At 52.5% G+C, this 14498-nt stretch overlaps 8 protein-coding genes and 1 non-coding gene across 9 annotated transcripts; 5 read left to right on the top strand and 4 right to left on the bottom strand.

Moving 5' to 3' along the window:
- Nucleotides 1–851: 851 nt before the first annotated feature.
- On the top strand, nucleotides 852–2542 carry EI97DRAFT_485794 (Metallo-dependent phosphatase; the record flags this gene model as incomplete). The annotated part of the gene is made up of 2 exons (XM_033802152.1): nucleotides 852–1665; nucleotides 1770–2542. 2 exons carry the CDS (start codon nucleotides 852–854, stop codon nucleotides 2540–2542), a joined length of 1587 nt encoding a protein of 528 aa, XP_033649482.1.
- A 1164-nt stretch (nucleotides 2543–3706) lies between these two features.
- EI97DRAFT_t90 lies at nucleotides 3707–3778 on the top strand. Its single transcript has one exon. It is a non-coding gene; the product is annotated as a tRNA-Ala (tRNA).
- Nucleotides 3779–3933: 155 nt separating this feature from the next.
- On the bottom strand, nucleotides 3934–5084 carry EI97DRAFT_446223 (uncharacterized protein; the record flags this gene model as incomplete). Its single annotated transcript, XM_033800012.1, has 2 exons — nucleotides 3934–4818; nucleotides 4881–5084. 2 exons carry the CDS (start codon nucleotides 5082–5084, stop codon nucleotides 3934–3936), a joined length of 1089 nt encoding a protein of 362 aa, XP_033649481.1.
- A 327-nt stretch (nucleotides 5085–5411) lies between these two features.
- EI97DRAFT_386953 (retinol dehydrogenase 12) lies at nucleotides 5412–6449 on the top strand (the record flags this gene model as incomplete). Its single annotated transcript, XM_033796092.1, has 1 exon — nucleotides 5412–6449. The coding sequence occupies one exon, from the start codon at nucleotides 5412–5414 to the stop codon at nucleotides 6447–6449; it is 1038 nt and encodes a 345-aa protein (XP_033649480.1).
- Nucleotides 6450–6674: 225 nt separating this feature from the next.
- EI97DRAFT_437420 (N-terminal nucleophile aminohydrolase) lies at nucleotides 6675–7987 on the top strand. Its single transcript, XM_033799337.1, has 5 exons — nucleotides 6675–6807; nucleotides 6857–6878; nucleotides 6932–6944; nucleotides 6997–7419; nucleotides 7478–7987. The coding sequence occupies exons 1-5, from the start codon at nucleotides 6805–6807 to the stop codon at nucleotides 7752–7754; spliced, it is 738 nt and encodes a 245-aa protein (XP_033649479.1). The 5' UTR covers nucleotides 6675–6804; the 3' UTR covers nucleotides 7755–7987.
- Nucleotides 7988–8157: 170 nt separating this feature from the next.
- Nucleotides 8158–9103, top strand: EI97DRAFT_407323 (uncharacterized protein). The gene is made up of 4 exons (XM_033796624.1): nucleotides 8158–8263; nucleotides 8399–8448; nucleotides 8666–8719; nucleotides 8857–9103. Exons 1-4 carry the CDS (start codon nucleotides 8192–8194, stop codon nucleotides 9011–9013), a joined length of 333 nt encoding a protein of 110 aa, XP_033649478.1. The 5' UTR covers nucleotides 8158–8191; the 3' UTR covers nucleotides 9014–9103.
- Nucleotides 9104–9886: 783 nt separating this feature from the next.
- EI97DRAFT_462429 (uncharacterized protein) lies at nucleotides 9887–10657 on the bottom strand (the record flags this gene model as incomplete). The annotated part of the gene is made up of 1 exon (XM_033801266.1): nucleotides 9887–10657. One exon carries the CDS (start codon nucleotides 10655–10657, stop codon nucleotides 9887–9889), a length of 771 nt encoding a protein of 256 aa, XP_033649477.1.
- A 227-nt stretch (nucleotides 10658–10884) lies between these two features.
- Nucleotides 10885–11427, bottom strand: EI97DRAFT_240789 (uncharacterized protein). Its single transcript, XM_033794052.1, has 2 exons — nucleotides 10986–11427; nucleotides 10885–10932 (listed from the first exon to the last, which is right to left on the bottom strand). Exon 1 carries the CDS (start codon nucleotides 11306–11308, stop codon nucleotides 11057–11059), a length of 252 nt encoding a protein of 83 aa, XP_033649476.1. The 5' UTR covers nucleotides 11309–11427; the 3' UTR covers nucleotides 10885–10932; nucleotides 10986–11056.
- Nucleotides 11428–11516: 89 nt separating this feature from the next.
- EI97DRAFT_462428 (uncharacterized protein) lies at nucleotides 11517–14433 on the bottom strand (the record flags this gene model as incomplete). The annotated part of the gene is made up of 3 exons (XM_033801265.1): nucleotides 11517–11924; nucleotides 11984–13986; nucleotides 14061–14433. The coding sequence occupies 3 exons, from the start codon at nucleotides 14431–14433 to the stop codon at nucleotides 11517–11519; spliced, it is 2784 nt and encodes a 927-aa protein (XP_033649475.1).
- Between the last annotated feature and the right edge of the window lie 65 nt (nucleotides 14434–14498).

Here is a 14498-nt window from a genome sequence, read left to right as displayed (position 1 = left end):
AGCAAATGAAGCTATGACACGACGGAAACAATGTAAAAAGAGGAGACTACAGAAAAGAGGGACTCTTACAGTTCAAGAAGCCCAAGAACTAGATAATCAGACACGTCGTGGTGCTCAGGAACTGCAGGAAGATAGTCAAGATGGTGGTTTAGTAGAGAGTACTCAACCAACTCGTCGACGCTGTAGAAAATGTAAGGGGATAGGCCATAACATGAGAACATGCTCAAAAGGTCAAGATGACTCTGTAGAATAACCCTATAAACTTGGAAATTTTATTTCTCTTCATGTTGTTGAGTTATACGTGTTCTGACCTAGTTGGGTCGCATGATGCGCACCGCTCGCTTGTCCGCGCCGCTCGCTTATCAAGTACGTTATTCTAGTTACGCTACTAGGGCACCTAGAGGGAGGCGCAGAAAGGGCTAGTTAGAAGGTTAATACACCCTACGCCTATAGTTGTGTTTAGTTAGACGTAAAAAGAGGCAGTACTAAGCGAACAAGGGAGTTTGTAGGACAGGTACGTCTTGTACTGCGTACATACACTGCGTACTTGTACCGCGTACTTGCTCTGCGTACTTTTACTGCGTACGTATACTACGGATTCTGCAGAGCTTTATAGTTGCACCTTTCTTTAGGCAGGTTGAATTCTGGTCGGATACCTGCTAATAGTCCACCGTACGAGGATCTATGTAGTAGGGTAGGGTACAGGTGGCAACATCTACCCGGCGCATCTTAGTCTACGTTGAGGCCTGCCTTAGTCACAGTTGTCTTGCTAGCCGTAATACTTCGTGTTTTTGATTTTCTTGGAGTCTTCTGCTCTAAAACGGGGACGCTATCCACTCCCCATACCTACTATGGCTGTTGCTTGCCCAGTTGTTACGGATCTGACCATCCGTACCGTCTCTCCCACAGCTCCTCCTTCTACTTGCGATCTAGACCCGCAGAAATGGCAGCGTGTAGAGAAGGAGCTCTACCTATATACATCTCCGCAGAGTGCATGGCTATATGTAGCAATAAAGAATGAGGATGAGCTTGAGGATAAGGATTTGCTGGTTATAGATATCAGAGTCGGCGAGTCGCATCCTGACCCAGGCTCAGGCCATTCATGGGAGAGTCGACCTGGCGGAATCTGGCTGCTGAGAAGCAAGTTCTCTGGCACGATTGACCAGGCTGTAACAGAGGTGGACGTTCTATTCGGTACAGATGCCGTTGACCCAAGGCCACAATGGGCTCTCATGCGATCAGCGCTCCAACTCAACGCTCCGTCAAAGGTCCCGGTTGCAAGGTTGAGTGTCCTCCGCGGCAGGGCTAAGCCTAGACTAGATGCTAAACCGATTTTGAGAGTCAGGGAGGATGGCAAATTCAAGATTGTCCAGATCTCCGACACACATATGGTCACTGGTGTTGGAGTGTGCAAAGACGCTATCGATGCACAAGGGAACCATCTACCAGAGAGTGAAGCCGACCCACTTACGGTAGAATTCATTGGAAAGATCTTGGATGTCGAGAAACCAGACCTGGTGATTCTCACGGGAGACCAGTTGCACCACGACATCCCCGACAGCCAATCTGCTCTCTTCAAGGTGGTCGCTCCTATCATCGACCGTTCAATCCCATTCGCAGCCGTCTTTGGAAATCATGATAGTGAGGGCATCCACGCATTACCACGTAAGTAATATTTTCTATAATCACGCGGAGCTAGCGATTGCTCTGCTTCGCAAGATAATTATGCAATCCTAATAAGCCTTCTAATCTTGCTAACTAGATTACAGGAAAGGCACAGATATCAATACTTCGAGATCTGCCTTTTAGCCTCTGCGAGCCAGGCCCAGAGCAAGTCGACGGTGTTGGTAACTTCTACCTTCAGGCCCTAGCCCCGGCCCCGTCACAGTTCCCGCTTTCGACTTTATATTTCCTAGATTCGCACGGTCAAATACCAAGCAAGATACGCAATCCCGACTATGATCCTATCCAGCAAAGCCAAATCGACTGGTTTCTGAATACTTCCAAAGCACACCGAAGCGCGCGTGAGAAGGACAAGGACAATAACGACAACCGGTTTCATCTGTCTCTAGCTTTCCAACACATCCCGCTCCCCGAGTTCAAAGAAGACCGCTACCTTAGTATACGCAGCGGCCATCGGAGGGAACCGACTGAGGGCCCCAGTTTGAATTCCCATTTCTACGACGCCTTGGTCAAAGAGGGCATACTAGCATTAGGTTGCGGGCATGATCACGTTAACGATTTCTGCGCTCTATTGAGACAACCCCAGCAGGATGGCGGCAAGATCCCTCACCCGGGCCCTTGGCTATGCTATGGAGGTTGCACTGGGTTCGGGGGATACTGTTCGTACGGCGGAGAGCGATTTCACCGACGATCGCGGGTTTGGGAGCTCGATACGAGTACCGGGAGCTTGAAGACTTGGATGCGGGTCGAATATGCCATGGACAGGGTTGATGAACTGGTGCTTGTGAGAAGTGGAGTGGTGGTAGATCATCTTGGAGGAGGAGAGGAAGAGAAAGGCAAAAGCCGTAGAGTGAGTTAAAGCTAATATGATGCGCTAGGTTGAGCATCACCCGGCGGGTTTTGACTCCAGGATTGGCTTCGAATGGAGCAAGGGAATTTTTCCACACACGAGCTTCATGTAATCGAGACGAACAGACACAGTGGGTGGACTGAGAGGTCCAAGTTCGCGATTAAAGATGTTAGCGACGCATTCCCAGGCCGTTGCCAAAGCCTGACCAAGAGGGTTTGTTTAAGTCGAGTTCACAGATAAGCCGACATTTCCCACCCCAAGGATGCTCCTTCCAATGACCTCTGCCGACATTTCTTTGACAAAGTTACAGAGAATAGAAGTTAGTTATAGTGCCGTCTTCGTACAAGGTGGACGAAGACTTTAAGGAAGCAGATTAGGGTTTAATGATGCTCGGCTTGGAGGATTTGTTTAACAAGACTAGAGAAGCTTTGGAAAGCGCATGGTGAGCCCCGACATACAATCTTCCTATGAACACGTTGTCAGTAAAGCAGTACGAGTCGAAATCGTTGCATATATTATTATGTAATTTAGTGCCGTTTGACGTGAGGAGGGTCCCATGGTCGTCCGAAGTTGTTTTTCGACAAGGATCTTTAAGATATACCGTGATATTAAGCAACAGCACTGTGAATGGAGCATTGCTCTGGAATGGGCCTGGAACTGATGAGTATGTAGCCAGACCTGTTGTAGAAATGGTGTGCACGGAATCTAAGCCGCGAGGCTTATTCGGCTGCTGTGTAGAGGTGCTGGTGTAGAACAGCACCCCTGTGACGGCATTTAGAATAACAGAGTGAGACAGCGCCTTAAGGAACACATTGTGTTCTCGTGTATAGAGTAGAGCAGAATTTATTTGACACCTACTAACTGGTTCCTGTTGTATGTGTACCATCCTGAGTCCATAATTTGTCCTTGACGCCAAGAGGAGACGTGCGAAATAGTGGCCCATGGTTCGGTTGGCCGAGGATGAATTAGAACGCACACCGCCGGGCAAATTTTGCACGATACGGAGCCGGACTCCCCATCCAAGTTTTCCGCTCCTGCTGCCGCCAGTAGAACATCCTTCTTTCAGACCTGCCAACTATGCTCTATCGTGATGATTTTGGTTTCCGTCCAGAGGGCTGAATACTGCAGGGAACATAAACTTTGACAGCAAAGACCCTCCAACAATTCACCGTCGGGCAATTGGTCTAGTGGTATGATTTTCCCTTAGCATGGGAAAGGTCCTGGGTTCAATTCCCAGATTGTCCATCTTTTTGCTGGTGATATCCCCCTCGGGGGAGTGCCGGCGGCCCTTGCGCTTCTCTTTTGCTTCGGCAAGATCCACCCCTTCGGTGGACGCTCCGTGCTCGGGCAGTCTCGGCAGACACTTGATCGCCTTTTTCGCTTGTGTGCAGTGGTCCCCTTCAACGGCCTCTTCTGCGCGGATCGCGGTACGGATTGTAGGCGACATCACTTCCTCGAGCATTGTTGTTCGGTCCGCTGGGAATGTTGTGCTCACCGGTTGTAGTTCGACCTTCTGCAAGGCTAGTGATACCGTTCGAAGGCGGTGCATTTTGCCCAACATTGCTTCTAGGAACATTCAGCATGTACGCCGGAGACTGCGCTGCTTGGGCGCTTCCACCCTGAGCGGGAGCCGTCCAATGCGGTGTGATGCCCGATGATAGAGAGTCTGCAACACTGTTCTTGCGCGAGGATGGCAACGAAATCCAGCCGTTCCTCCGCTCTCCATCACTGGATATTCCGTTCATCGTCGTGTCATCACTGCCACCATGGTCTGAGAATCTTACGCCTTGATTTGGAAGAGGAAGCGCCTGAAAGCGATCAAAGGGTGACAGAGTGTCAGACTTAATCTTCTCTTTGTCTGCAAGCGCTTTTCTCAAGATCTCAAACGCAGCTGTTACTTCGTCCGGGAGAGCAGATACCCGACTCCTCGCGGATCGATCTGAACGAGCACTGGGCGCTAGCGGGAGTACTTGTAGCGTGCTCGGATCTTCCTTCTGTTCCGCCAGCGTCTTCTTCACTTTGGATGGTCTGAGGACGTGTGTATATGTACCATTGCCGCTGTGGAAGGGCGGGTAACGGCTGTGGGGGGTTTTCTGTCGTCGGAGGAGTGATGTGATTTCGGTGTTGATGCGAGCAGTTGTGGCATCAGGATCTTCGGGAGAATCTACGTGTGGCGAGGTCTGTACCGGCGTACCGTTTTGGTGACGCAAATTGCGGACGTGATCAACGGAGGAATGTCTTGCTGATATGGTCGCATCCGGGGTGGGTGGAGCAGAATCCTTATGCTGTTACATCTGGTTAGCGCTGACTATTGCACAGAGTGAGCTTGACACACCTGTGGACGTACCTGTCCCACCATAGTGTACACGGTACCTCCGGCACTATAGTCGCCAACCCAGCACTCCCTTTGTGATGTTGTTTTTAATTGTGTTTTCGAAGTCAGGTCGGACGCCGCAAAGTCGCAGGGCAGGAGCGGGAGGTTGTTATCGATAAGGAGACGCGCTAGGAAAGAGACGCCAAGCCAAGTCGGTCTACGCGTCAATGGTGACATCACCGCGAGTCCTATTAGTGACTTGAGGAAATGGATTTTACGATCATCGTAGAAGGTCGTCTGCACTCGGCGTCATGGATTGCGGCAATGTAACCATCGGAATTTGCAATTGCCTTGTTTATAACCTGATGTGCATGTGCACGCCTCCTTATCCGCCTGGATAAAGATAGGGCCATGGCCAGTCGACAGAGCATGCTGTTAAGACCTTTCCGTTCAGCGACATCAATTAGATCTCTGAAATTCAGACCTCGACCGTTGACTCCAAGCAACCGGCTCTCTCTCCAAATTCAAACACACCTTTCTGGCACGATTCGCGCTCGCTCAACCATGGAGACTATCAGAACCACTGTCGCAGAGAACTTGGGAAAGGTCATTCCCGGCAATGCCCTCGCGCCAGAGGATGGCAAATTCTCCCTCGACCAAGTCCCGGATCTCTCGGGAAAGGTAGCTGTAGTAACAGGCGGATCGGAGGGAATTGGCTACGGCATTACACACACACTCCTCTCACACAACATCTCCAAGTTATTCATTCTTTCTCCGTCAGAGGATATCGCATCAGACGCTATCAATGCGATCAAAGAGGAGCTGGGTGAAGGAGTCGCCAACAGGGTGGAGTGGCTACACTGCGACTTGACCGACTGGGAGGAAACGAGCAAGGTGGCCTTCCAGATAGCTGAAAAGACGGACAGGTTGGACATCCTCATCAATAATGCCGGAAGGGGTATCATGGCACACACCCTTGATAGAAACGGAGTCGACCGCCACATGTCCGTCAATCACTTCGGCCCAGTGATTCTGACGAGCCACCTTCTCCCCAAGCTCAAGGAGACTGCAAACAAGGGCGACAAGGTCCGCATCGTATTGCTGGCATCCAACGCCCACCAGAATGCACCGAAGGACACCAAGTTCGAGAGCTTGGAGGAGTTGAACAGAGATGACGGACCACAAGGAAATTACGGCCGAACTAAGTTGGCGGCCATCCTCTATGCCAAATATCTGGCACGGCATCTTACATCCAAGTACCCGAACATTCTGGTCAATGCCACGCATCCCGGCGTGGTTGAGACGAGGCAGTCGACCGAGCATATCCACGACGCATATCCGCGAGGGGGATACGGAGTCTCTCATGTACTGAATCCCTTCAAGAAGGACCAGTTTGAAGGCGCTGTCTCCACCATGTTTGCCGCGACGACCACAGGCAAAAGTGGTCAATACATATGCCCACCTGCCATCGTCGAGAAAGGATCGGATCTGGCAAATGATGATGGGCTTGGGGAGAGACTCATGGATCTGACATGGAAGGTCGTGAAGGAGAGGACGAAGTCTTTGAGCGCCGACAAGGGATGTCCGTTCAAGGAGGCGTGAGACGTGTTGAAGTTGTAATGCTCTACTCTAGACTTGGACAAATATTTTGAAAGCGAATATCATGTAAATATAGTAATCCTGATATTAATATGTGTGCATATCGTTGTAGAAGAGAAGCCGACGTGCAATGTAGCTGGTCGTCCTCTGCTATGTCCACTAGTGCCTTGGCATCAAAGCTTCGGAGGTACGCACACCTAGTCTGCCTATCCTGGGGCAAGCTCCACTAGGACAACACCACAACACCTCGCTCTCATTCCCGTAACTAGGCCTTCGCTTCCTCTTATTGCCTCCTCTGCGCACTTTCTAGCTGTCATATATCTGTTTTGCCAGACTCTGCCACAAGCACTCAATCAATATGGTACGCGGCTTGAACACCCGCTGGAGCTTCACCTCACTGACCTCGCCAGTTCATAGCACGCAGCGAATATGGTGAGCAGTCCCTACGCCTGATTTTTTGCATATTGCTAACATAAGTCACTTAGACCGCGGCATCAAGTTCGTGATCTCCTACCCTCCCGCTCTACCGTCTCAAACTCACCTCCCACAGCACCTTCTCTCCCGAAGGCCGTCTCTTTCAAGTCGAATACTCCCTAGAAGCCATCAAGCTCGGATCAACAGCAATCGGTGTTGCCACAGGCGAGGGTGTCATTCTAGGTGTTGAGAAGCGCGTCACCTCCACCCTCCTCGAGACCAGCTCCGTCGAGAAGATCGTCGAAATCGACCGCCACATTGGATGCGCCATGTCCGGACTGCAGGCCGACGCGCGGAGCATGGTAGAGCACGCTCGCGTGGAATCTCAGAACCATGCTTTTCATTATAATGAGCCGCTACGAGTCGAAAGCTGCACACAGGCGATATGCGATCTGGCGCTGAGGTTTGGCGAGGGCGCAGAGGGAGAGGAGAGCATCATGTCAAGACCGTTCGGTGTGGCACTCTTGATTGCGGGATATGACGAGGACGGCCCGAGCCTGTGCGTCTTTGACTTTCTTTTGGACATAACTTAGGAATGGCAGCGCTGATATGTCCAGTTACCATGCCGAACCCTCCGGCACGTTCTACCGGTACGATGCCAAAGCCATCGGTTCCGGTTCCGAGGGCGCCCAAGCCGAGCTCCAAAACGAGTTCCACAAGTCGCTCACGCTAGCCGAAGCTGAAGTGCTGGTCCTCAAGACACTCAAGCAGGTCATGGAGGAGAAGTTGGATAGCAAGAATGTGCAGTTGGCGAGTGTAACAAAGGAGAAGGGCTTTAGGATCTATACGGATGAGGAGATGGAGGAGGTAGTGGGCAGGCTACCGACGAACTAGTGCTCTAGGGTTGGCTTTGAGACCAGAGTCAAGAAAGCGTCTTGAGCAGGAATGAAAAGGTATTTGAGCGGACACGGAGTGACAAACATAGATCAACATCTACGCTCTCTCCAGCAGCGATGCACCAGTAACCAGACGGATCTGTCAATACAAGACGAAACAATTGTCCTCCAATGGAGGACGCAGAAGATATGTGATCCAATGACACCTAATTCAATCATGAAGAAATCTGCTCAAGTTTTTGAATCATGTACTGTGTACATTTGATGATGCTATCCATAGTTGTCGTAGTTATTTCCGTCCTCTGATTGGCCGCTCACACCGCCAAGCCCTGCATCCAGCGACCTCTCCCGCCATTTCCAAGCTTCCCGAGCACCTCAGCGCAAACCTCACCACCGGCTTCCTCCCACGAACAGCGCCCCATCACATCCTTCACAATGTCGCTAAGAGCTTCGTCCCTCACCGGCCAGCACGCGCCCCCGCAATTCGGCCGCACTCCTACCTCTATCGTAAGAACCCCCGCGAAAACCCCGATGACGGATGGAATGGAGAAGAAGTGGATGAGGGGCCATTGAACAGTCGGAAGCGGATGGAAGCGGATGAAGTGGGCAGAGTTGATGGACAATCGGCTGACGAGGATGTAGTCTTCCAGGGGCGCGCCGTATGCGGCTTATAAGAGTCCTTTTGCACCTGCGTAGGTCATTCCTTTTCCCCGAGGTTGATATCTGGTTCAGTATCAAAGGGGCCGGCGACGACGTTTGTGCTATGGAATGCATGGAAAGGGTGGAAATATTGATTGGGAAGCGTGGAAGAAGCACAACTGGGATGACTGGTGGATTGGAGAGGAGAGGATTGCGCATTGCGGCATGACGGAGAGAGGTCGATGGAATAAGGCTAACGCGTACATGCAGATACAAGACTGCGCCCCACTGGCACGGCATCACGCTCAAGACTGCTGTGAAATAGTACGTCGGCACATATTTCCTTTTCGAACCGAGGAACATCGTCTACACCTCCTCCCCAACCGTTCACTTATCCCTCCTCCTCGAATCCCAACTACCCCCCCAGACCATATCTCACAACCCTACTGACACATCTCCAGTGGCACCCTCCTCGGCGGCTTCGGCGGCGTCGCCGGCATCTTCGCCCTCTTCTTCTTCGCCGAGGTGCCTCGCGTGCGGGACGACATCATCCTCAAGATCCCGTTCCTGGAGCCGTTCTTCAAGAAGGAGATTGCGCCCGAGGATAACCCGTTCTAAGCGGAAAACGAGGCTTTTGTGGGAAAAGTGAGTTATGGTTGGGGTTCGCATGGGGAAGATGTATCAGTACATAGATGGAGAAAGGGGAGGAGGATGCGGTGTATAGTACGAGAGCGTGCGAGGTATGAATAGATTTTCTCCTGCATAGCAAGTGTCACTGTCTTGTTTTCCTAGATGCGCATTTGGGGTGAAGCTAAACCCCCCGTGCAGTTGCGAGTTCTCAATCGTATAACAGGTCCACACTCTTCTCATCCGTTCCTCATACCTGCCTCTCTATTCTCTTTGTTACTTTCTCCTTGTCTCTTGCACCACCTCCCTCGAGGTCTTTTCCCAGATAGCTGCTAATAAACACATGGAGAAGTGCGGAGGAAGTTTAGTGTGACGTGACGTGAAATCCTTGATAGATGGCAGATGAAAGATGATGCCGGAGTTAAACCAATGAAATTGACTAGTAGGATTTATACCATCAATATACTTGACCTACAGTACGTAACAAGACCTGAGACTTCAGTCAAGAAAAATCTAGCCAACAAAACCTGAGATGGTTTGTCGTTAGCCGTTGATATCACGCTCATCATTCTTTCCGCCATGGACTTTAAAGATGACCAGTATCAAGGAGGAACAATATATTCCCCACAAAGGTATGCGTCTTTATTCAAGGCTGACAGGCTCTACTCATCCGATTGACCCAATGCGACCCATATGTACCCATCCTCTCCCATTCCCCGTTACCCAGACACCCATCCACGCAACCAAACCCATATATACCCGCCCATAACCATAACCCAAACCCAAAACAATAGTCCTTCCCAAAACGCCCATTATGCACTCCACTCCACACTTCCCCTTCCTCCATCTCCAACCCCCTAGACCCTAAACGCTCAACCGATCCAAACTCAACCGGTCCACACTCCTCTCCCTCCTCACCAACCCCAACTTGTAAAACCGTTCCTCCCCACCCGCCGTCCGCCCGCCAATGTACCACTTCTCCCCGCCCAGCACCTCTCTGAACCTCCCGGCGCCACCGCTACCACCACCGCTACCGCCGCCATCGCTCGAACTATCGCTCCCGCGCCGATCGCGCGGTCGCCCTGGGATCGAAATCGCCGCCGGATGAGGATGAGCATGGTGGAAACCCGGGGTCTTTGGATTCCCGCCGCTGCTGGCGCCGCCGACGAGCGGAGTCGTGGTATGCGCCGGGGACGTCGAGCGCGTGTACGTCGGGGGCGTGTGTTGGCGCGACGGGTGGAACGAGTGGTGCTGTGTATGCTGTCGAGCGTGGTGGTGGTGATGGGTATGATGCGTATGGTGGTGATGTCCTCCTCCTCCTGCTCCACGATGATGGGCGTGACCCGTGGTAGTATTAGCAGCGGTAGTGGAGGTAGTACTACCCTGCACGGCCGCCGTCGTAGGTCCCGGAGACGGCGACAGACTCCTCGCCTTCGTCGCTGCTATCGTCGTTCTTCCCGGCGGCGGTGCCGAGGTGCTTACTTGCTGCGACGCCGCCGCCGCCGCTGCCGCCGCCGATGCTGTTGCTGCTCCTGGCGCTGCGCCGGCGGCGGTCGCGGCGGCTTTCTGGATGGAGGCGCTCTGGGCGCGGAAGGCGGCGAGGAAGTTGGAGAAGAAGGGCGTGTTGGAGGTCATGGTCGCGGGATTCGCGGGATCTGTAGTAGAGGACGGGTTTGTTGGCGAGAGCGAGGGAGAAGAGGGCGAGCCGAGGGGGGAGGCATGCATGAAACGTTGTGGTGGGAACCGTAGATCTAGGGCGCAACGGGAGGTGAGTGGATACTATAGCATTGCTGTGTATAGATGGAGGTGTGCGGAGTCCCGGCGGTTGATGGCTCCGGTTTCTCGCGATCGCATTACCGCGCGTGTGACGTAGGACGAGGGTGGGGGATGGTTCAACGGAAAATCTGATTCTGACCTGTTCAGCACGCCGGTCTGCGGGGTATTTACCACGAGGCCTACTTACATACTACTACTGTACGGAGTATGTACCTATGTACCTATACCCTCCAATAGGTGCCGCGAGCCTTGTAGGTTTTAGGAATAGTCGTCCATAATGAACTCAGCTACAATCCTCGAAAGAAGAAACATGTGTTCGTCCTTCGAGGTATGCATGTCGGCTTGCATCGCATCACCAACGCCCAATTCACAGCGCCACCATGCACGCAAGCTTGCACAGTCAACACCTCCCACGTTTTGTCCCGCCCACATCCACGTCTGCAGCCCTCGGTTTTCCTTTTGCCCGCTTAGAACCGTGTTCTCGGCATCTGCTGGACAGTTCGTTCTCATATCGTTATTTGAAAAGCAGATATGCTCGTGATATCATGCGGAACAGGGACATCCATATCCCACTCAACTCCGCTTTTCCCTGCCCATTATTCAGACATGTGTTGGCCAAGTGTGATCAGTGCCGTCCCGAATAACTCCATGGCCCATGACCAACTGGATGATAGAAAGGTTCCCTGCTCGTCTCATAACTTACATAAACCCAGCCCAACTACACTCCAAACACGCCCTCTGGCGCACTGGCAATAAGCCCCCCTTCGCCTGCACTGCTCAACCTCGCACACAGGCTCAAAAACACCACCGTCTCCGTCGCCGCTAGGTAATTCAGCGTGTCGAGTAGGATCTTGAGGTGTCGCGCAAAGTTCTCTTCGTACTTGCCCAGCATGTCAAACATCTTGTCCACCCGCTGTGGATCATAGACATAGAGCTGGGCGCCTGCTTTCGAGTGTCGTTGAGAAGCACCTGACGGCTTCGTACCCTGGCCAGACTGCGCGTTTTGGGCGGCGTACTTGGCGTTGACTTGGGCGCAGAGGTCGGGGTCGGCTACGACCAGGTGACGGGAAAGAGACTGGGAGAAGGTAGCGAACATGTTACAGGTGCCGATGATCTTGTTGTTGATCTGCCCTTGTCGTTAGCGAATGATTTCTCTCAGATTCCCTGTAGAGACTGCGGACGTACACGAAGCGTCTTGGAGTTGGTTAGCATGCACTCCTTCAAGCAGGTATCCAGGAAGTCGATGTGATCTTGCATCAGTTCGTCCACTGTCCTCTTCACCTGCGATGCGCTGCCATGTTCCGCTTCTCCTTTGCCCTTCCCTTCCTCCTTGCCCTCGGCATTGAGCCTGGACATAAAGGAGGCCCAGTTGGGTTCTATCACCTCTGCCGTGCAGTAGTAAAGCAACTGCTGAACAAACACCAGCATGCGTGCCCGCAAGGTCCACGCTTTCCGTTTCCAGAGCTCGATTCGAGGATTCTTGGATCGGTGCTTCCACGCTCCATGCTTCCCCTGCTCGCCCCAGCACTCTACCAGATTGGTCTCGAGGTGCCTCAAGCTTAAGAGGTATCGGAAGAGCAGCTGGTATCGCGTCATCGTCACTCTGCTGACGACGAGGGACAGAGGGAAAGGCATGGCGTAATCGAAAACCAAGGACTGAAACCCCGTAATATTGCTGTCGTCTGTCACTGGTGCGGTCGTAGCCGCGGGAGTAATGTAGTTGGTGATGGATGCACTGTTGGCCTGGTCTTGATCCAGACCAGTGATGACAACAATCTTCATCAGCCAGTTTGTGAGTCCAACATCGTTAATGTCGACCTTGACGTCTTCCTTAAATGGGTCCTCTGCAGCGACCGAACCGGGTTGGCGGAGAACGATGTCCAGCAAAGATTGCAGCTTTCCGATATTAACGTGCTTAGCTGGTTTCTTAAGCTCAGACGCCCCCAGCTCCAGGAAATAGGAGAAGAAGTCCGACCGATCGAGGAAGAAATAATGTTTGAGAGAACGAAGTCGCGCTGGTAGCGCATGCGTAGTGAGGAGGAGGTTCAAGAGCGAGGAATTCGCATACGCATAGGCTGAATTCACATTGTCCAGGAATCTGGGATCATCGAAACTGGTCGGTACATCTTGGACCGTCTTACTTATGTCCACACCACCGCATTCTCGGACAACATTCAGATATTTGCCCGCCAGAAGCACCTTGTCCTTTACACTTTCCAGCTGTGGCGGTACAAGTGCATCTCGAATGGTATATCGCTTTTCCCAATACTCGTCGGTATAGTCCTGGTCAAGTCTCTCTCGCTTTATGCTCTTCTGTTCCTTTATCAGGAACTCGGCGTGGGGATCTCGTATGCTCCCGTGATGCAGCCACTCATTCAGCATAGCCATATATGGCCGGCTTGCCTCCCGCAGAAGCGTCGTGAGAAGTGTTCGCGCAGCTGGATCCCCGGACATGGAGGCAAGTCGCTTCGTGATGAGTCCCAGCACACTGCCTCCTTTGCATATCTTCTTGACAGCTAGCTGGACATTGCCTCCTGCTTGCAATGACTCCAGGATATTGTCGATATTATCCTCTTCCTCTCCTGAGTCTTCGGAGTCCTCGTCCACAAGAACCCCGTTAGCTTTGAGCAACTCGATACCGGTAACGTACAGCTGGAATAGCATGTGGCTGGTCGGTTTGGTGTGAAGATTCAGAACGTGAAGGGTAAAGGAAGGGTTGGTTAGCAGCTGGTGCTCGAGCTGTGCTATCAGAATCAAATAGTCTTTTAACAACCGCCGTACAGAAGCACATAAAGCATGGTTTACGGCACCATATTCCTCCCTACACAGCACCTCGACCCAAGCCTCCACTGCAATATAGTGAGTCGCCATTTTCAGCATAGACTTGGTCAGGTCCCGTAGGCTCGGGTCTAGGCCAGGTAGTATCCGGAACTGAGGGCCCACGAGCCGTTCCTTCTCTTCATGCGGGTTGTATGATTCTACGAAGCGGATATACTGTCCTTCAAACCCCATAAACACGAACATGAGGTCTTCAATGATGGCCAATTCTTGGGCTTCGAGCGACATTTGGGCTAGGGGCGGCGGTTGGAGGGCATTGGGAGCTGTAGACGCAAGTGGGGGTATGGATATCCGGGTTGCAAGCGGAGCAGTGGTATGCGGGACGAGAATGGCCTGGGGTTCCCACGGTGCTATTCAGGTCAGCCATTGCTGAGTTTTACGGTTCCATTCTTGCTTTAAATAGTTGAAAAACGCTGTAACATACCCTGAGGTTCCTCTGAAGAGCTACGGGCTGCGGCCACACCTCCAGGTGTTCTCTCGGCAGCCCGAGAGGCCTTCTCCGTCCGACTCCTCGCATTGCCACGCGGTTCAGACGTACGTTTGAGAGGGCTGCGTGCCCTCCGAATTGTTACCTCCTTTTCTCGAATTTCCTTCCGTTCCACCCGTCTCTCACCGCTGCCACCAGTAGCGGATTGTTTCCTAGTGTGTGTGGTGGCCGAGCTGTGACGCTCTTGCTCCCCGCTCATGTCGTTCGGGGCCACGCGGGGCCGTGTTGAGGAAGCAAGATGGTGGGCAGCTGCGGTCCGCCGCTCAGCCGTAGACGAAGATCTGGGGTTCGGCGGGTTGCGCGAGGACATGGTTGTCACGCTCCATATGGATCGGATTAGGTTATAGTCGCATGTTTTCCCGGATTGTGGAGTTC

The sequence above is a fragment of the Westerdykella ornata genome (assembly GCF_010094085.1).
Source record: "Westerdykella ornata strain CBS 379.55 unplaced genomic scaffold EI97scaffold_47, whole genome shotgun sequence".
Taxonomy (NCBI): Eukaryota; Fungi; Ascomycota; class Dothideomycetes; order Pleosporales; family Sporormiaceae; genus Westerdykella; species Westerdykella ornata.
This window is presented reverse-complemented; position numbering and strand designations above follow the sequence as displayed.